This window comes from Schistocerca piceifrons, chromosome 9 (assembly GCF_021461385.2).
Source record: "Schistocerca piceifrons isolate TAMUIC-IGC-003096 chromosome 9, iqSchPice1.1, whole genome shotgun sequence".
NCBI classification, from domain to species: Eukaryota; Metazoa; Arthropoda; class Insecta; order Orthoptera; family Acrididae; genus Schistocerca; species Schistocerca piceifrons.
This window is the reverse complement of record NC_060146.1, coordinates 17,774,826-17,796,450: the sequence shown is the minus strand read 5'-3', so window position 1 is coordinate 17,796,450 and position 21,625 is coordinate 17,774,826. Positions and strand designations below refer to the sequence as shown.

At 38.9% G+C, this 21,625-nt stretch overlaps 1 protein-coding gene across 5 annotated transcripts in view; it reads right to left on the bottom strand.

The window, feature by feature from the left end:
* The window catches only part of LOC124716954 (replication protein A 70 kDa DNA-binding subunit-like), a 174,410-nt gene that overhangs the window by 127,417 nt on the left and 25,368 nt on the right, over window positions 1-21,625 (bottom strand). For all 5 annotated transcript variants that reach the window (XM_047243543.1, XM_047243546.1, XM_047243548.1 and 2 more), the window contains exon 4: window positions 11,339-11,514. In XM_047243543.1, coding sequence (XP_047099499.1) covers window positions 11,339-11,514 — 176 coding nt within the window. The remainder of the gene's footprint in view (window positions 1-11,338; window positions 11,515-21,625) is intronic.

The following is a 21,625-nucleotide window of genomic DNA, read 5'->3' as shown; positions in this document are numbered from 1 at the left end:
AATTGTGAGCAGTTTGGGAGACACGTCTTTAGTACTGACGACTCAGTAATACTACATACAAAATCTGCATGGTACCCATTAGAATGTGATATAAAGCATTTTAAAAAGAAAAAGGAAATGAGCCATACAGTTGTTCTGACACAAGGTCGTTACTCCCCATGCAGAAGGGCCCGAGGAATATTTCTTATCGCAGGATCTGTGCTATGGAAGGGATTCTAGCAGAGTTGCTATACAGTTGGCAACAAAAGATACCACCCCAGTACATTTCAGTACATTTCATTAATAAGAATAATGGCTCTGAGCACTATGGGACTTTAACTTCTACGGTCATCAGTCCCCTAGAACGTAGAACTACTTAAACCTAACTAACCTAAAGACATCACACACATCCATGCTCGAGGCAGGATTCGAACCTGCGACCGTAGCGGTCACGCGGTTCCAGTCTAGAGTGCTTAGAACCGCTCGGCCACCATGGCCGACAATAAGAATAATGGACTGAAGTTTAAACCTAGGGGGATGATGAAATGGAAGTCCCACAGGTTGTCAGGTGTTTACAGCATCACCTGTGAAGATTGCCAGTCTAATATATAGGCCTAACTGGAAGGTCCTTTGAAATCAGGTTTCAGGAAAATATTTCTGCTTTGGGTTCCAGCTCTGGCTTGAGTTCGTATTTATCTGAAATGGGTCACTCAGTATCTCATATTACATCTGATCTCACAATTTTGCATTTGGAATACAAGGGTAACTTTACGAATATCTTGGAAGAGCTTGAAATCTTTCGTGTCTTACAAAAAACCTTCAAACCAAACACTAAATCCTCGAACTGAGTTGAGCCAAGTGAACCGCACGACTCACCCACCCTTCCCCTTTAGCTCCTCCTCCTTGGTACAATTACTACGGCTGTTCTCCCTTTTAAACGCTTTTTTAAAAATTCACTTAACTTTTTAAAAAATATTTATAGTAATTGTAACAATTTTTAAGATGTTTATAAATGGCCCTAGGCTTTATCCTTATAGGAGGGGTACCCAAATCTAAAAAAAGTCTAAATATTTTCAAACTGTTTACAAAACAACCTAGTCCTCTTCAAAATACTCTCTATTACAACTACAGATTTGTCATACTGGTGCTTCCACTGTTCAAAATATTTTTTGTATTCATCTTTAGAAATGGCTGACAGCTCCTCCACATACCCCCCCCCCCCCCCTTTTTTCAATGTTGTCAAATCGGTGTCCTTTCATGCCCCTTTCCATGCATGGAGATAAAACAAAATAGCACAGAGTCAGGTCAGGTGAGTAAGGTGCATGGGGCAATGGAACCATGTCATTTTTAGCCAAAAACTGTAACAGAGATGTCTGTGTGTGCAGGTGATGGAAGAACCAGTCTCCTATCTTTCACAAATTGCAGCTTTTTGACTAACCGTGTTGCGTAATCTTCTTAAAACTTCCAAATAAAAGGTTTGATTGACTGTCTGATCCGAGGCAAAAAACTCTGAATATTTTTGATGATTCTGGCATTTGATGGTTTGTCATCAATCGACATGTCGCCATTTTTAAATCGAGCAAACCACTTGTACACTTTAGTTTTTCCCATAGCATCATCTTATTAATCCAGTTTCAAAATTAAAACAGTTTCAGCAACATTTTTACCAAGTAGAAAACAAAATTTCACAGCTGCACATTCTTCGCTTAAACTTGCCACCATAAAAACGAAACAAAACAAAACGGCACCAAAAACAATCACTGTAGATGAACGAAACAATCCAGGTCGACAACACAGGTGGCACTTAACTAGCAATGAGTCATGCTGTACACACCTAGGGGCTGAAATGTGTACTATAAGCGGCGTTCAAAAAGAAATGAGCCAGAGGTATAATTACAGAAACCAGTACCTGTATATTAGAAGTATTGACCCCGGCTGTTTAGACACTTGTCCCACTGTGACACATGGCAGTGAATGGCTGTCTCATAAAATTCCCGGGGCTGCAATGTTTACCAGTTCCGCACGTACAGCTGGATATCCTCATCCGAGGTGACTCGTTTGCCTATCAGAGCCTTTTAAAGAGGCCCCCCTCTGATTCACTTCCTGCAGTACAGGACAACACTGAAAGCCCAGCGTTACTCGCAAATCTCGACCACCCTTCGCCAAGCGATCAAATCAAAACAACCGGGCAATCTCACCTGTGGAGTCATTCTGCTAGATGACAATGCAAAGCCTCATACAGCCAACCGGTTGCAGCACTCCTGCAGAAATTCAAATGGGAGGTTCTAGGCCACCCTCCATACAGTCCTGACCTCTCTCCCTGTGATTACATCATTTTTGGTTCCATTAAAAAGGCTCTGATGGGCAAACGATTAACCTCAGATGACGATGTCCAGCTGTACATGTGGAACTGGTTAACATCGCAGCCCCAGTAATTTTATGAGATAGCTATTCGCCGCCTTGTGTCACAATGGGACACGTGTCAACAGCCAGGGCCAATACTTCTAACATCCAAGTGCTAGTTTCTGTAATTATTCCTCTGGCTCATTTCTTTTTCAATTCCCCTTATACATAAGCTCCACCCATGGCAATGTTATTCTTTTTTTTTTTTTTTTTTTTTTTTTTTTTTTAAGTTATTCACTCAACAGTTGCTATTAATATTGGTGCATTTATTTTTGCACACGATTCCCAGCCGTTTCCTTCAAGTTTACTGGAGGTTATTCATACTGCCAAGAATGCGCCACTTCTCTCAGGGCCTATGTTTTGATAACCAGTCAGCCTGTGTATGGCAGTCACAGCATTCTGTCAAAGTGTGGCTTAAGCTGACATACTGTACTGTTTACTCTATATTTTGCCCCCCCCCCCCCCCCCTTTTCCAGTACGTTTTATATGTGTTTCATAATTTTTCCTCTCATCCCGTTTGTTCATAGATTCCAGTTTCATGCTGCATTTTTTGATCCATGACTATCGCTCTTTTGTGTAATTTCCCAAATTTTAAAATAAGGATTGGGGTCGGGCTGTAAAAGTCGCCTGATCACTTTGTATGTATTTGGACTCCTGGACACTTTTTGCCACTGTCATACGGTCTTTGTGTAAAATTGTTTACAGTCTCTCTCTCCTTTATATTCGGATTTGCACCTGATGTTGTAATTTAAAATTATGAAACCAGTAGCGCCTTTGCAGCACATTTTATTTAAAAAATTCAGAAATCTGGCTGTGTATAGCCATCCAGTAAACTGTAATGCAATGGGTAAGGTCCAACCGTCAAAATATCAAATACCATGTACCCATTTAAACTGTATATTGAGAAGCAACTGAATGAAGGTTAGCGTTTAAAGGCACACTGACAACACCAGGATGACACCCACGCTCTGACGGCAGAGAGATATAGGTACCACCATTTGCAGTGTTCCGCACCCGTAACCGTCTCATTCTGCTTGGAGAGACAACAGAACACTATATTGGGACGATCCAATGGAGATTTCAATCCAACACCTCTGGAATACGAGGCTGATGTCCGAGCCACCTCATTCGATGAGAAGTTACTAAGGAAATAGATCTGTACAGCATAAACTTTTACGACTGCTGCATATTCCCTCTTACTGTCTAATTATGGGTAGTGTCCAGTATGTGAACCAACTGTTTCACTTATGAGTCTTCCCGTTCCTGAATCACAATCAACAAGCACATCCAACTGACTCTTGATGTCTCTAATAGTTAAAGCTGTTTTTCTCTGAACCTTCATTTATTTTTGACTTTTCAATACCATTTACAATATATGCCATAACAGAAAAAATAATTTAAGAGAATGAAAGAAATGCAGAAACAAGGAAATCGTAGAAAATGAAAAAAGAAAAACAGTTCAAAACCAGCATTTCTCCCATCAAATTATTAATTGTGGTAGTGTTTAGGAAAATTAATGTTTCTTGCCAGTAAGGTTTTAACAGATCCAATTAAAATGATTTTTTTAGTTCAGTTTCCTGACTCACTCTTTATTATTGATAAATCCAGTTTCCTTATATCTGTAGGTGATTATGCACGTCATTGTAGATAATTTTTTTTCCACGCAATGTTATTACAATTGATGAAAAAACTAAGCAGTGTATTGATTGTAGTAACTTGAGAGAAAAATAACTATCCCTTCTTCCATCTACAACTGCACGCTGTCATCATTTTCATTTAGTATATTGGTTAGACAGTAGTCCAACTGTCACAAATGTGTGTGGAACGTATACAACCTGGAATTACTGAAACTAATAATATAACACGTCTGCTTTGAACTATAGAGTTAAAATGGCAGACGAGATCAACTTTTTGAAATTCAATATTCATAAAATGCTCACAGTAATGAGAATTTTAGTTATTCTCATGGTATCACATTTTTTAGCTTTGACAACTCACAACCAAACTCTCAGAATTCAACCTAAACTGGGTCACTCATTATGCAACAGATCAATATGTCATAACCTACATTCCCAAGAATAATATAGATGCAAAATATATACTGTCATTGTGATCAGCTAAACCTCTGTAGGTTAAATAATGATGAAGTTCGTGCAACTTCAGATGGCTGTGAAAAGGAATAGAACAGAAACTGACTTGTATTTAGGTTTCAACAGGCTGGTCAGCAGCATAGACATGATTAAGAGTTGGCAAAGTGAATGAAAAGCACACATATAGTTCCAGTGATTTCAGCTGTATATCATGTGCCACTTTTTCTGGTATGGGAGATATATTGTTAATAGTCAGGACAATGACTGCTATTTTTCCAAACACACCCCAAAATTACACAGAAAAGCCACACAAATGTTTGGCACAATTAGCTTAGTTCACTGATAAGAAACATGCCTACTCTTAACTGTTCACACATCCTAGTGTTACCATCACATCAGAAGGTGAGTGCTGCCAACATTGATCGCTAAAACACGTAAGTAATAGCTTTTGTTCTAGACATTTAGCAGTGATAAGAGTTATGAATCCAAAATGAAACCAGGTTTTATATGTAAGCTAATGACACTATTGCTGTGGCATTTGGATATTGTTGAAGAGGGCGTATATTATCAACTAGTACCGAACTGATAATTTAATTAATACACATTTAGCACACAAGTATCTGCAAGTTCAATTCTACGAGAGGCATTCAATAAGTGATACAACACTTTTTTTTTTCAGATACTTTTGGTTGTGGGGGGGAAAAAAATCCCGCTTCGGCTCCTCCAGTTTCATGAAGCTGATTTGATTTGATTGAAATTTTATTTCATGTTCCGTAGGTCCAACTGTGTTGGGTTCACGAGGATGTGGAACGAGTCACCTTTTTACAAATACAATATGATAATCTTGTAGCATATACAGACATATGTGTACATAATTATATAAAAATTGTGTGTCTATCGACCTGCCAGCGCTTTCGTTTGGTAAGTCACATCATCTTTGTTTTTAGATATAATTATATAAAAATTTATACAGTAAATGCTTTGAGCAGCAATACAGAAAAACGAAAATACATATTTTCTCAGAATCATTAAAGCACTACAGAAAACAGATACAGAGTGCACACAGATACAGAGCTCAAGTTAAATAACATTCTTAGTAGCATTATGTCAACTTGTATTACATAATATTAAAATTTTACAATTTCTTTAGTTAATAATTCATCTAGACTGTAAAAAGCTTTTTCTAGCAAAAATATTTTTAGTGCTTTCCTAAACTTACTCTTTTTATGAATCTCTGTCTTTATTTCAGGAGGAAGAGCACTGAAGAGTTTTGTTCCAGTGTAGTGGACACCCTTTTGCGCCAAGCTCAAATTTCTATGCTCGCTGTGTATGTCATTCTTCCTCCGTGTGTTATGCTCGTGATAATTACTGTTTAGTTGAAGTACCTCTATAGTTTTACAAACAAAACACATGAGAGAAAAAATACATTGGCATGTAGTTGTGTATATTTTAAGTTTTTGAAAGCTATTTTTACATGAGTCTTAAAGCTCACTTCTGTGCAATGAACACTTTCCTTGCTAATGGCTGGTTGCCCCAAAAAATAATGCCGTATTCAACGAGTGAGTGAAAATAGCCATAGTAAACCACTTTTGCAGTTTTATGTTCAATACATGTAGTGACAACCCGTAAAGCGTATGTAGCAGAGCTGAGCCTCTTACAGAGATCTATAGAACGTGAAGACCAGTTCATTTTCTTGTCAATGTGCACTCCACGAAATTTTGTTGTTTCCATTCTTTCTATTGGCTGATTACCACATGTCACACTTATCTCCCTCTTTTTTTGTTTGTTTTTGTAGATAACTGAATAAAGCTGGTCTTACTGGAATTTAATGAGAGACCATTCACCTTGAACCAATTAACCACATCTGAGAGTATGTGATTAATGAGTTCCTCAAGATTACTGTCTGTTCTACTGCTCATAAAAATTGTGGTATCATCAGCAAACAATGTAAATTTACACGGCTGGCTTGTACATGATGGTAGATCATTTATAAAAGTCAGGAATAATAGTGGCCCAAGAATTTAGCCATGAGGCAGTCCACTTGTAATGGAACTCCATTCAGAATGTGAGGAAACGTCACATACTCCACCTGAGCTATTCAAGATAACTTTTTGTTTTTTGTCTTTGAAGTACGACTGTACCACTTATTCCTACTAATTTTGATTTTTTGCAAGAGAATCTGGTGATCAACACAGTCAAACGCTTTGTATAAATCACAGAAGACACCAAGCGCAAGCATTTTTTCATTAAGGGTTTCTAGGACTTCATTTGCAAGTGCATAGACTGCGTCTTCTGTTGAACGACCCTTTTGAAAGCCAAACTGGCTCTTGGTGAGAACTCCATTCTTCATGAGATGATCAGTAATTCTTACATTATCAGCTTTTCTAGAATTTTGGAGAAAGCTGTCAGCAAAGAGATAGGTCGATAGTTAGTTCAGCTTTATTGCCGTTTTTGTACAGGGGATCCACAATGGCATACATAAGCCTACTGGGAACAACACCTTTCTGAAGGGAAGCATTGAAAATATAACAGAGAATGTAACTTATCCACACACAAGAATATTTCAATAAATTACTAGATGTATTATCAACCCCTGCAGAATTCTTATATTTTACAGACATGATGATTTTTTTGATTTATTCTACAGTGACAGGATTGATGCGCATTTCTGAAATTGTGTTTGAATATACTGCTTGATAAAGAGTTACAGCTTCATCAACATTGGGCTTGCAACCAATCTGTTGAGTTACTGATAGAAAGTGTTTATTAAAAATCTCAGCCACACTTTTGGGGTTATCTACTAGGGTACCTTCACATCTGATTTTATTTTCATTTTCTTTGATTGTTGCATTTCTTCCTGTTTCTTTTTTTATAATGCTCCAAATTGTTTTTATTTTATTATTATAATTATCTATTTTCTTCTCATAATACAGGGCTTTTGATTTCTGTATTAGTTTCTTTAAAATTTTACAGTATAATCTATAGTGTTCCCATTTTTCTACATCTTTACACAATCTTATTGCAGCATTAGTTTCCCTTTTGGTTTTACATGATTGTTTTATACCTTTTGTAATCCAAGGCTTACTTACAGAATTGGAAGCACTGTTTCTGACCCATTTCTTGGGAAATACTTCTTCAAAAAGAGCACAGAATTCATTTATAAAACAGTTATATTTAGTATCAACATTACCATGGCTATTTACTAAAGACCAATCCATTTGCTGCAACCTATGGTTGAAAGTTTCTTTTGCCTTTTCATTCATTACTCTTACGAAATTCCATTGAGGAAATTGTTTTTTGAACAGATTAACATCATAAAGAGTGAGAATTTGTCCATCACGATCTGAAAACCCACTTATAACTGCCTGACAGCATAGTTCTGATGTCTACTTACATCTAAAAAATGTTGTCTATCATAGTTTGGGACTCGGATGTAATTCTTGTTGGGAAGTTTATCACTGATATCAGATTATGTAAGGTCATCACAATCTCAGAGTCCATTTTATTCTTATTTTCTGTCATAAAGTTTACATTGAAATCACCTAAAACTACAATATCCTTTGCTTTTGAAAGTAACCCTGACAGAAGGAGTTCCATTAAATGCAGAAATGTTTCTATGTCACCTGAAGCAGCCCTGTAGACAGCCAACACTATTATTGTTTAGAGTTTAGTTATTTCTGTTGCAAAAGCCTCAAATTGTTGTTCCACACAATATTTCTTCATATCTATAGCTTTGTATTCTACACACTATCCTTAACATAAATTGCTACTCCACCTTTGTCTTTACTTTCCCTGCAGTAATATGTTACTAAAATATAATTTACTATAGATGGCAAGGCACATTTATCAGTAACATGGCGCTCAGTTAAGCACAAAATCTGAGCATTATTTACACTGTCCTTTTCATTAATGTTAATAAGAAGTTGATCTGTTTTGTTTAAAAGGCCCCTTATATTTTGATGAAAGAAAGAGATGCCTTCCTCTTGCTTTTTCATTCTATTAGTGCTGTTACCTGACTGAGAATCCACTGGGGTCTGTCTTGACATAGGAGGGAGGAGACACCTGATACTACCTACTGTTGTCCCTTCTTTTTCTTCAGGCCCACACACAAAAAATCATTGGGACGAGAAGGAGGCTCAACATTTCTTCTGCCTGACAGCCTTCTATTTGTTCTTGTTGATGATGCTGTGTCTGACACTTCAAATGTTGGTTCTGCCACTACTGCTACATTTTCTTGTGAACTTTGAGTCTTCGCGTTTCTCTTGTTTTTGTCTAAAATAATATTTGGATGATGAGGAACTGTAGTTCTTTTGTTGTTAAAATTGCTGTCCACTGTTCTTTCTGTTAACATTTCATCTTTTTTTACGTGCTTTGCTGCTGATGATGATGGTTCTAATGGTTTTACCTTTTTTTGAAGTGTTTTCGTTACGGTGTCAGGCGATGGCGATGCAATTATTTTGGTTTTGAATTTATTTTGGTGGTTTTTTTATTACCTCAGTTATCAGGTTTGCCAGATATTCTTTCCCCAATCCATTCAGGTGATGTCCGTGTTGCGTATGGAATCTATGTCCAATTTCGCTTATATCGACGCATTTCACGTTCTTAAAATGTCTGCAGATTTTTGCTAACCGATTGTTGGCACTTTTCACTTCCCTGTTAACACATGACCATCTTACAAGATCATAGCGATGCGGAATATTGGCCATTATTACATTAGTGCGAGTGAGGTTTCTCAGACACTGTTTAAGATTGCGCATTGCACTCGCTGTTTTACTTTCGTAGATGTCGTTTGCGTCTCCCAGAAGTACAACGAAGTCTTTATCGTGCAGATTTTTTGCCTCTGCAGATGCAGCCATTTTTTTTTTAATTTCGCTAAGTGGGGCACCCAGTTTCACTATACCACACGAATATGTTTTAGTTGTTTCTTTTAGCTTACTCGTAAGGTCACGACCGTGGCTGTCTGAAATCACAAGCAGTTTGCTGTTACTGGAGTTCACAATGTGCGAATTGTTTTGTATTGTTTCTCCTAAATACTTTGGCACAATTTTTGGTCGGCACATTTACATTGACCTCATTCTTGCTTGTTTGCTTCAATAAATTTTCTTCTCTCACCTTATTCACAGTGCCTTTTTGCTTTTCCCATCGTTCATGCAGTTGAAAGTACTTGAAATGTGTTTTCGTGCACAAAGCTTGCGTAACTTTCACAGATTTTCCGAATTTGCACTTTGGTCTTGCTGTTATTGCACTTTACATTTGACCACTTTTCCGTAACAGACGAACTATTTCGCGCAAGTTTTAGCATGTTCAGCTCACTATTTTCTTCTTGTATTTTCGAAATATCCATTTTCAAACTGCCGATTATGAACTGTAAGCTCGTTATGAGTTCATTCAGTTCCGTGATTTCGTCCTTACAATTTTCACGATTCCTTTTTTACGGCAAAATTTGTGTTTTTCTGGAAGGATGCGTGCTTAACTTTAATTCTAGCCGCCATCTTGAAACGTACCGATAGGTGGCAGCACTATACGTAGCCTCCAAACTGGTGTCTATAAAGGAGGTGTGTTCCAAGCAAAGAGTCATTTAGTTTTTTTGGTGGAAAACTACTGTGTCACAAACATACACTGGCACTTGTAGAACAGCTAGGAAGACCCGGTAGTGAACAAAAGCATGGCGAATCATTGGGCAAGACATCTGCCACCATAGCAACGAAGTCAGGCAAACCTGTCCGATTCCCCGCGTGCTGGCACACCGCACACTGTTGCGACTCCTGCAATGTTGAAACGTGCAGGTACATTCATATGAGGTGATCAACGGAAAACAAACACCTCCCTGCTGAACTAGATGTGTCTGTTGTAGTGGGTACTCAAAGGTTTGTGTCAGCTGGGGTCCTCACTGCCTAATGGAAGATCATAAAGAGAAATGAAGGACCATAAGTGCAGAAGCAGTACTAAGATGATGGGAGATTACTAACACAGCAAGACTTGGCTCTGACATCGACCAGTAGAGTGGTAACATGCAACCATACAGGGCCTCCCAGTAGGGTGGCATAAGGCCTTAGCACTGAATAGAAATTATGTTGAGAAATTAGGTTTTGTAGTCAAGAGAGTTGGGAATTACTTAGGAGAAGAAGAAATACTTCACCAAGATTGCTATACAAACAAGATTGCTATAAAAACTTTATTCTAGATAACTGGTTTCAGTGAAACTAAGCTACGATCTTCAGATCTTCATTAAGATTTTCTTACAAACATCACGTGCCAGCTACACAAAATCTTTCCATTGAATTTCCAAGTACATAATCATAAATGAGCGATCCACTGGCACATCAAAAACTAAAAATTGCTGGGTATATCACAATTCGGCAAAACATTGATCCCAGAACATAAGATGTCATGTCCACCACGGCATGGCGAACTGTGATGTACATAGTAATTTTTAATTTTTGACATACCAACACACTGTTCATTTCATGTTTCTGCACCTGGAAATCCAATGGAAAGATTTTGTGTGTAGCTGGTCCAAGAAGCCTTTACAAAGATCTGAAGACGATAACTTAGTTTGCCGAAACCAGTTATCAACAATAAAGTTTTTACAGAGATCTCAGCTACGAAGTTGTTCTTCGCCTACACAATTGCTGCAGATCACGCCTGTGAGCTCAATAAGAATAAACTAAAGAGTGGGGAATATTATGGTGTGTTGGAGTCCTGAATAAAACATAAAACTGACCAGCCTTCAGGAAAAAAATGTGTTCCATTAGTTACTGAACATCCCTTGGAGTAAAAAATCTTATAATTTAAGAAAACTAGCTGCTTTCAGTACATGGGAACAGTCACACAGCCCAGTAACGCATTTCCAGCTATGTACTTACTGTCATCCTCCTGCGGCTGAGATAGGGCAGGAGGCGATAGCACTGGCCGTGCAGACTGCTCATCACATGCCGCCCCAGTAGAGCTGTCCTCTCTGAACGGCACAGGTTCACCGATCTTCACACCCACCTCCGTACCACTTGCCAGTATTGTCAGGTCGACAATTACAATGACACACCTGTAATGCAGGTTTGTAACAGCCACTAAATTTCAGGTAAGAAAAAACAGCCTGTGGATATAGACCTCACACTTTCAGTAAATAACAATACCGGCAACCGCATGAAAGCTGAATGTATAAATTATCATTTCATGCCTGCTTTAACAGCGTTAGATGGTAACTTAGAAGTACATTAAAATTGTTACACCAAGAAGAAATGCAGATGATAAACGGGTATTCATTGGACAAATATGTTATACTAGAACTGACATGTGATTACATTTTCATGTAATTTGGGTACATAGATCCTGAGAAATCAGTACCCAGAACAACCACCTCTGGCCATAATAACGGCCTCGATACGCCTGGGCATTGAGTCAAACAGAGCTTGGATGGCATGTACAGGTACAGCTGCCCATGCAGCTCCAACAACAAGATACCACAGTTCATCAAGAGTAGTGACTGGCGTATTGCGACGAGCCAGTTGCTCGGCCACCATTGACCAGACATTTTCAGCTGGTGAGAGATCTGGACAATGTGCTGGCCAAGGCAGCAGTCGAACATTTTCTGTATCCATGAAGGCTCGTACAGGACCTGCAAAATGCGGTTGTGCATTATCCTGCTGAAATGTAGGGTTTCGCAGGGATCGAATGAAGGGTACAGCCACGGGTCGTAACACATCTGAAATGTAACATCCACTGTTCAAAGTGCCGTCAATGTGAACAAGAGGTGACAGAGACGTGTAACCAATGGCACCCCATACCATCACGCCGGGTGATACGCCAGTATGGCGATGACAAATACACGTTTCCAATGTGCGTTCCCCGCAATGTCGCCAAACACGGATGCGACCATCATGATGCTGTAGACAGAACCTGGATTCATCCGAAAAAATAACGTTTTGCCATTCGTGCACCCAGGTTTGTCGTCGAGTACACCATCACAGGCGCTCCTGTCTGTGATGCAGTGTCAAGGGTAACCGCAGCCACGGTCTCCGAGATGATAGTCCGTGCTGCTGCAAATGTCGTCAAACTGTTCGTGCAGATGGTTGTTATCTTGCAAATGTCCCCATCTGTTGACTCAGGGATCGAGACGTGGCTGCACGATCCGTTACAGCCATGCGGATAAGATGCCTGTCATCTCGACTGCTAGTGATACGAGGCCGTTGGGATCCAGCAGAGCATTCCAAATTACCCTCCTGAACCCACCGATTCCATATTCTGCTAACAGTCATTGGATCTCGACCAATGCGAGCACCAATGTCACGATACGATAAACCACAATCACGATAGGCTACAATCTGAGCTTTATCAAAGTCCAAAACGTGATGGTACGCATCTCTCTTCCTTACACGAGGCATGACAACAACGTTTCACCAGGCAACGCCGGTCAACTGCTGTTTGTGTATGAGAAATCGGTTGGAAATGTTCCTCATGTCAACACGTTGTAGGTGTCGCCACTGGCGCCAACCTTGTGTGAATGCTCTGAAAAGCTAATCATTTGCATATCACAGCATCTTCTTCCTGTCCGTTAAATTTCTCGTCTGTAGCACGTCATCTTCATGGTGTAGCAATTTTAATGGCCAGTAGTGTATATATCCTCAATGCAGTGAAGCAGCTTAAAACAGTTATGAAGGGTAAGGCTCTGGCTGGTTAGCCATGCGGTGTATTGCACTGCTTTCCGAGGAGGGAGGCATGCCGGTCCCAGGCACAAATCCTCCCGGCGGATTAGTGCTGAGGTCCGGATGGCTTTCAAGGCAGTTTCCCATCTGCCTCAGCGAATGCAAGCTGGTTCCCTTTATTCCACCTCAGTTGTGCAATGTCGGCAATTGCTGCGCAAACACTGTCTCCACATGTGTGTACACCATTATGACCCTATCACACAAACACTGGGGTTACACTCATCTGGTGTGACACATTCCAAGTGAGGCCCACTAGTGGCCGAACCGCGCAATAACCCTGGATTCGGTGTGGGGCAGCGGTGGGGTGGGTGGACTGCTGTGGCCTGTTGTGGGGTCGTGTACCACTGAGGCTGCGGCGGGGACGAGGCCTCTCCACGATTTCTAGGTCCCCAGTTCAATACAATACAAGGTCAAGGATTTGGTCTAGATTGTATACCAGTCTGTTTCCTTTCAGATACAATAGCTCCATACTTGGCAATCGTGTACAACTGGTCGCTCACAGAAAGACCCCTATCCAAAAACTGGTAAGCTGCACCGGTCGTACTAACACCAAAGAAAGGAAATAGGAGTAATCTGCTGAATTACAGACCCGTATTAATAATGTCAATTTGCAGTGGGATTCTGAAATATATACAGTGCTCTACCATTACGAATCACCTCAAACAAAACAATTTATTGAAAATGGTCAACACAGATAAAAAAAATGTAATTTTTGTGAAACACAACTAGCTTCTCATTCTCACAAAGTAATGAGCGCTATCAACAGGGGACGTCAAATTGATTCCATATTTTTAGATTTCCAGAAGGCTTTTGACAAAGTTCCTCACAACTGTCTTGCAATTAAATTTCACACCTACAGAGTATCATCTCAGTTGTGTGACTAAATTCATGATTTCCTGTCAGAAAAGTCAGTTTGTAATAACTGAAAGAAAGTCATTGAGTATAACAGAAGTAATATCTGGCATTCTCCAATGAAGTGTCATGGGACTTCTGTTGTTACTGATCTACATAAACAATTTAAAAGAAAAACTGAACAGTCATCTTCGACGATTTGCAAATTATGCTGTCATTTACCATCGTGTAAACCCATCAGATGATCAAAACAAATTGCAAAATAATATATGGTGTAACAAGTGGCAACTGGCTCTAAATCATGAAGTGTGTGAAGTAATGCACACAAGCACCAAAAAGAATTTGGTAAATTTCAGTTATACAATAAATCACGCAAATCTGAAGGCTGTAAACTCAACTAAATGCTCAGGGATTATAGTTACGAATAACTTCAGTCGGAACGATCACACAGATACTGTTCGGTGGGGAAAGCAAACCGAGGATTAAGGTTGAGAATGCAGGCTTTCTCGGCGAATCTCGATGATAAAATCTTCTCGGGTTGACAGACGAGTCAATGTGTTGTTTTCCAGCAACGTTTCAGCAAGTTTCTTACTTTTCATCTTCAGGCGAAGTGCCGAGAAGATTTTATCGTTAAGGACTAAGTTTGATTGCCAGAACATCAAAGAAAATGCAACGGGGCTACTAAAGAGCCTGCCTACACTATGCTTGTCCACCATTTTTCTGGAACATTGTATGCAATGTGGGATCCCCATCAGACAGGATAGATGGACGACATCGAAAAAGTTTGAAGAAGGGCAACTAGTTTTGTATTATCGCAAAATAGGGGAGAGAGTGCCACGGATACAATACACGCATAGGGGTGTAAGGCATTAGTACAAGTGTGTTTTTCTAAGCAGCAGTACCTTCTCATTAAATTCCAATCACCAACGTTCTCTTCAGAGTGTGAAGCTATTTTGTTGGCACCCACCTACATGGGAAGAAATAGTCATGATAATAAAACAAGAGAAATCAGAGCTCGCACGGGAAGATTTAAGTGTTCGTTTTTCCTGTGTGCTGTTTGAGACTGGCACTGTGAAGAAGTAGCTCAAAGGAAGTTCGTTGAACCCTCTGCCGAGCATTAAATTGTGAATTGTAGACTAATTGTGTAGATGTAGAAACCACTTAAAAGTTTTGTAAATGAGTTTCAAACAAAAAACAGTCTTAAACTAGTTTAAACATTTTGTAAATGAATTCTTCACATTTTCTGGTTCTAAACTTTTACGGCTAAACAATTCTACAGCTCAGGTGCAAATCAAGTGAGTAGAATTAACAGACTGGTAAAATTTATTACATCTAGCAACCTGAAATGGAATCTTTAGTAGTATATCACAAAGACTTGTTATAAAATGAAAACCTCATCTGTGTAACTCACAATTGCCTTTTCTAAGTGCTTTCTTGTATAACCAATGTAGAACAAAAGTAATGTGCATAATTATGTTCCTATGCATGTGCACTTCATTTTCCAAACTATTAAAGAAAAGTTTTGTCAGTGTCAGACATCAGTCAGCTCACTTTCACTTGACTGAAAGTTAAATTGGGATGAACACAAGTGAATTAACGTTACCCCTCATGTAAATAGTAGGCAAGCAAATGTGACAACATTCAATCAAATTTGGTTTGCATTTGTCGATGCTCGCTTGTGTTCTGCCAGTTGTTCATCTCTCCCAGAATCGTCAAAGGAAGTTTGCACAGTATCTGCTTCAGTGCTCAACTAGATGTTAACAGCAGAGAGCAAATACTTTTCAAGTCTGCTCTTTTTATGCAAGATCTATTGTAGTGATTCGAGAATTTCTGTGTAAATTGTAGAACCACTCAGCCTTCTACCATCTCGAACACACGATGTTCTGGATATGAGTGCGGGATGGTAAAATACTACCTACTGCGTGTCACATGTTTGTGTGTGCAGGTTTAAAATCAGTTGCAGGAAGAAAGTAGATGTGGCAGTCAGACGGCACCGACAAATATCTGTCACACAATTCACAGATGTTTTAGTGAGTATGTAAGGAAGAACCAGCTCTGTACTTATTGTATCATTGATTATTGTTATTAACACAAAAACAGTTGAAAAATTACTCTTGTAGACTCTTGACGCAACCTTGTTAGAGGCAAGACTCATTATTGATTCATCTTAAGAAAGGCCACGGTATCCAAATCAACTTTCTTTTAACTCTAACTCAATTTGTTTCTAATGTCAGACTGTATGAGAGACTTGCAGGAAGTTACGCATTCATGTGGAAAGTTATATTTTTATTGTGTATGGAAGGTCAAATATATCGTTAGTTAACAAAAAGTCAAGTTTGTATGTCTGCTTGTTTCGTAAGTAGAAAGAGTCTAAAAATTCCTGTACCCAGCATTATTCGATGGAGAAGAAGTCTAGATGGTTTCCAACAGCCGGCTATTCAGTAAAGAAGAATGGCTGCAAATTCCAAGACAGTCATCTCATAAAGAAGTGGAAGGTGGTTTGGGGGAATAACCTGATATAACCCAGATCCACACTCACACTTTAAGTTATCAGAATGTTAGACTACATACAGCAGGGCCAGGCGAAAGAGCATGCCTGTGTCTGCATTTGTACAATCAGGTTCGGAGTGCCAGCTTGTAGTTTCCCTTCCATGCTCCCAGCCACTAGTTCAACTCTAAAATCCTACTACCACAGCTCCTTCAAAACTGATACACATTTGGCAATGCAGACTGTTTATTTTGTGTGTTATGATTGTCTTTGATGAGGTCTCATTTGTAGTAAAGAACGTAGGTAGTGAGACGAAAATGTCTGTGGATCAAAGGTGCTCAGAATTAAAATCTAATTATCCTTATGCTTAGGGACAGGAAAATTACACATAAATAACAGCACAAAAAATAATGAAAAATCTACGTTTTTTAAAAAATATGATGAAATCCACGATTTTTATGAAATATTGCGAAATTTGTTATTTCCCATATTTAAAAAGAGAGATATAAATCTGAGAACAGCAGTTTACCAATATTCATAACTGATTGTTATTGATAGTTGAAACTGCATTTTGGATTCTTTGTGTGTAATCTTGAAATGACGGTATCTCCCACATAACAAACTATGATGCGATGTCAAAAATAGCAACTAAATTGTGCAAAACTGCACCAAATTTTGGAAAAAGAATTTTGAATGAAAATAACATCATATTTGGAATGAAAATAACAACAAATCTGACAAGGAAACCACACTGAATTGGACAAGAAAACCACCAAATTTGACAGATAAAAAGCACCAAATATGACAAGAAAACACACGAAATCTGACAAGAAAAGTACACCAAGGTCAGAGAAAAAATAATACCAAACGTAGCGTGAATATTAACTCAAAATTTGGCAAAAACACTGGTACTAAATTCAGCAAAAGCATTAGCACCAAATTTGGCAAAAACATCAGCACCACATTCAGCAAAAACAAGCAACATTGAGTTTTGTGAGAACAAGTATCGCTGAATTTGGCAAAAATATTAATACAAAGCTGACAATAATTTAAGCACCAAATTTGGAAAAAATATCACTAAATTTGACAAAAAGTATCACAGAATTTCGCCATAAAATAAAACGTTGCCACCACAATTTTACAACCAGTGGAAATTCCTTTTCTCAAAATAATTCCTCTTTAATGACACCAGTTTGCTAACATATTGTATAAATGCCAAACAAAGTGGAAGCACAGTTGAAATGTAGGAATAAAGATTTGGTTTTTATCTTTGGCATAGGACAAATGCAGTGCAGCAACACGCTTTTTTTTTCTCTCTCTTTCTTTCTTTTTTTAACGTGTGACTAGGGCCTCCCGTCGGGTAGACCGTTCGCCGGGTGCAAGGCTTTCGATTTGACGCCACTTCGGCGAGTTGCGTGGCGGTGGGGATAAAATTATGATCATTAAGACAACAACACCCAGTCCCTGAGTGGAGAAAATCACCAACACAGCCAGGAATCAAACCCGGGCTCTTAGGATTGACATTCTGTCACGCTGACCACTCAGCTACTGGGGGTAGACAACATGTTGTTGAGCTTCCTGTGTTTCTGGGAGTTTCTGATACCGAATTCAGAGTGATGGAAAACTTCTTGACTTGGTCCCAATGCGTGAAATTACAACCAATGACACATTTTCTCGCATAAAAACATAATCAACAAAGGTGACTTTTACTGGGAAAAAGCTTTCGTCAATCTTTATAGATGGAGCTGCTGCAATTACTGGTCACAAGTGTGGTGTTGTTGTGTTGGAAGAAAAGCTGAAAGAGGTTGGTATATGGCAGGAAATTTCACCAATGTACTGTGATCCAATCAAATTAATCTGCCAGAAAAATGTGTAGTTGTAAGTCATAAAACGTATATTTAGATCGCACGGTCTGCGACATCAGCAGTTTACATCTTTTCTGGAAGTACTTGACTGTGAATATGATGATTAACCAGGGTGTATACACCGACAAGGAAAAAAAATTCCCGAATTTCCCGGTTAGAAACACACTTTCTCCCGGGTGAAAACAAGCTTTTTCCGCGTTAAGTGACAGTATATTTTCCCTTATCAATCCTTTGAATGGTTATGGTTTTATACAGGAGCGTAGAATTTCCCGGCACTTTAGAAAACAAAACTCAGGGAAGAAGACACATTTTGGAAAATTCTTTGATGTGCAGCAACATATACGCTGCGAATTTTCGTATTACGAAAGTATAAATTGATATTCCACCAAACACCGCATGTTACTTTCCGAATCATTGAAATTGAGATTTCGATGCGCTTTTGTAAGCCAGTCATAGCTCATGTCACGTGATCTCGCCAGCATATGACAGCTGATATTCAGAGCACTGGATACGTGATGTAGTGCAGCAACATCTCTGTTAAGTGGCACGAACACACAAACAGGGAAAGTTAATAGTGTAAATTAATATACATAGTGTTGCTACAAGAAAAGCAAAGTTTTCACATATAATATTGCGTCTCTAAGGTTAATAAGCTGCTAGAGAAGCTAAGCTTTCGCATATAATGATGATCTATTTTGCGCGTGTTACACATTAAGATAATCACACAAATGTGCCAGTAAAATATTTAATAATGACATAAATGTCTTATCTTCACGTTTCGAAATTCTTCTAAATGGCTCTTCATCAAAGAGTTGATTTTTAAATGAGACCGAAACGCTCCGTGATTTAATAACTTCATGGTACATTCTTGCACATAGTTCAACTTTTCATCTTGTAGCGCACATCTTTCTGAAAAGTCTGAAACATAAAATGTGTGTTCGAGGAAATGTAAGGCATATTATTTGGTCTTAAGTATGCCAAAGTGCAGTGCCACGCCTCTTCACAAAGCATTCTTCAACCGCACGTCACTATATTTCGCTCTGTGGAATTGAAACATGTATATTTTGTGATGGACACCATCAAACTATATACAGGACAATGGAAATTGAAATGTCCTGTGTTGTGTCTCCTGCTCCCAGTCGGCCGGTTTGACAGCCACTAATAGCGGATGGGATTGTTCATAATCGGGAGAACAAGTACTCTTCAGAAAATTTGAACTCTTTATTGCCTATTAGCTAATAACTTGCTGTTTTGTGTGACATGAAATTAAATAGAGGATACATAAAACCAATAAAGACAAGAGATAAGCAAGAAATTACACATTTCTTCGATCCTTAGCTCCTAGCATTTTTTTCTCTCTAATCTTGCTACAGCTCTACATGGCGTGCTTTCCTTTCTGCGAAAGAATCTATTACCTCATCAAAGTTTGTCAAACGTTTTGCTACATGAAAAATCGGAATGTCATTATCTAATACTGAAAAAGCTGTTAACACAAACAATACCCAATATTGGTGTGGTTTCTCGATCTGATTACGTCTATTTTGTCACTGTCTGCTAGATAAAACAAAATAGGCCTTTCTAATATGGCAGCAATTTCATAGCACACACCAAATAAACGAGACTGTTTTGGAACAAAGGGCCATTTTTATAACACGATAGAATATAATTCAAAAAGTACCAATATCAAATGCCTATTAGGCCTACTACAAGCAAAAAAGCTTTATGTTAGGAAATAGTTTCACATTTCATTCATACACACCAGTTTCTCAAGCATGAGATCTAATAATAGTATTACGAAATTTTTATATACATTTGGAATCGTTTTATTCTTCCATAATTTGTGTGATGTCCCCCTGTTTCTTCTCCTTCCCCATTCTAACAAACAATCTTATCATCACCAATTCTGTAGTTGTTCCTGCCACTGTCAAAATTTGTTCGCCGATTAACTTCACTAACCCTGCCAGAATCGCAGGTTTAGCTATCGCGCGATTATTTTCTGGTTAGGCGTTATTACGTATTCGTACAACACGTTTTCCGCGTTACTTCCACAATAGCTGCTAGCCGAGGACTGTACTACTGGGCCTTACTAGTGTAGCGATCTGGCCAAAAATTTTCTGTCAAAATTTCATTTTCTTGGATACACCGAGATGATAATACGTAATCTTTCTCACCTGTTTTTCCTGTCAGTCATTTATATCCATTCTGGTAGTCTGAACCTATGGATTTCGCTAGTAATTACAACAATGCTGATCATTCACAAACCCAAGTAACCACATAACCAGACAGCGATTGGCATTGATCCGTTTCGGTACTACTCCGCTCATCTCGTATAGCCCCGCCCCCTTTTGTCTGCGAAAAGTTTATTTCTAGATGAGACGAGGGTTCTCCCGACAGACACATCACGTACACTATGCATGCATTCAAAAATCAACTTATGATTCATTCAGAAATCAACTTAAAATGTATTCAAAAATGTTAAAAACCAGCAGGGAAGCGTTTCAAATCATATGAATAATCGATAGACACATATGCGCTGGACGGTAGGAGCTCTGTGAAACAAGTTTTTTTCCTCAAGAATATGAATTTGGTATCCCCTTTTCTCGGTAGCATCTAGCTGCTTGCTGCACAGCCATCAGCCACATTCCTGTAGCCAGAAACGGGAGAATCTACTACTCAAACGCGACTCAACTGCGCATGCACATGAGCCTGTTCGTTACCTCCTAAAACGAATCTAATGTAAACAGTTGTGACTTCACGCTCATCAGAGGCAGTTTGTTGTTATGAAGCATTGCTTAGTCTTCCTAAAGCCTTCGACACATTTTCCAGTGGGCAGACGCTTGCATGAGCACTGTGTGACGTTGTTGTATGTGGCGCATTTCCTTTGCAATTTAAGTTACTTTAGTTTTTGTCTCTCGTTTATGTTTTATTGTTCAAGTATTATTCTGCAGTAGCGGGGTACTGTAATATCCTTTGTTAGAGCATCGGTTCTTACCAGTCAAAATTACAAAAATTTAACTGAAAACTAGAACAATGAAAAATTCCCAGTATTCTAAAGAAATCCCGGGTTTTTCCCGGATCTCCCGGTTGCCCCGGGTCGTATACACCCTGTTAACCTTATTTTTCTGAGGTAGGCTGAGCTGGTGTTTTCCATCGTGTTTTCAACATACTTAAACACAACATTATTCATGGGCATGAAAAGAAGCTGAATGTCAGCTGGAGTCACATATTACAATTCTACTGAAATGA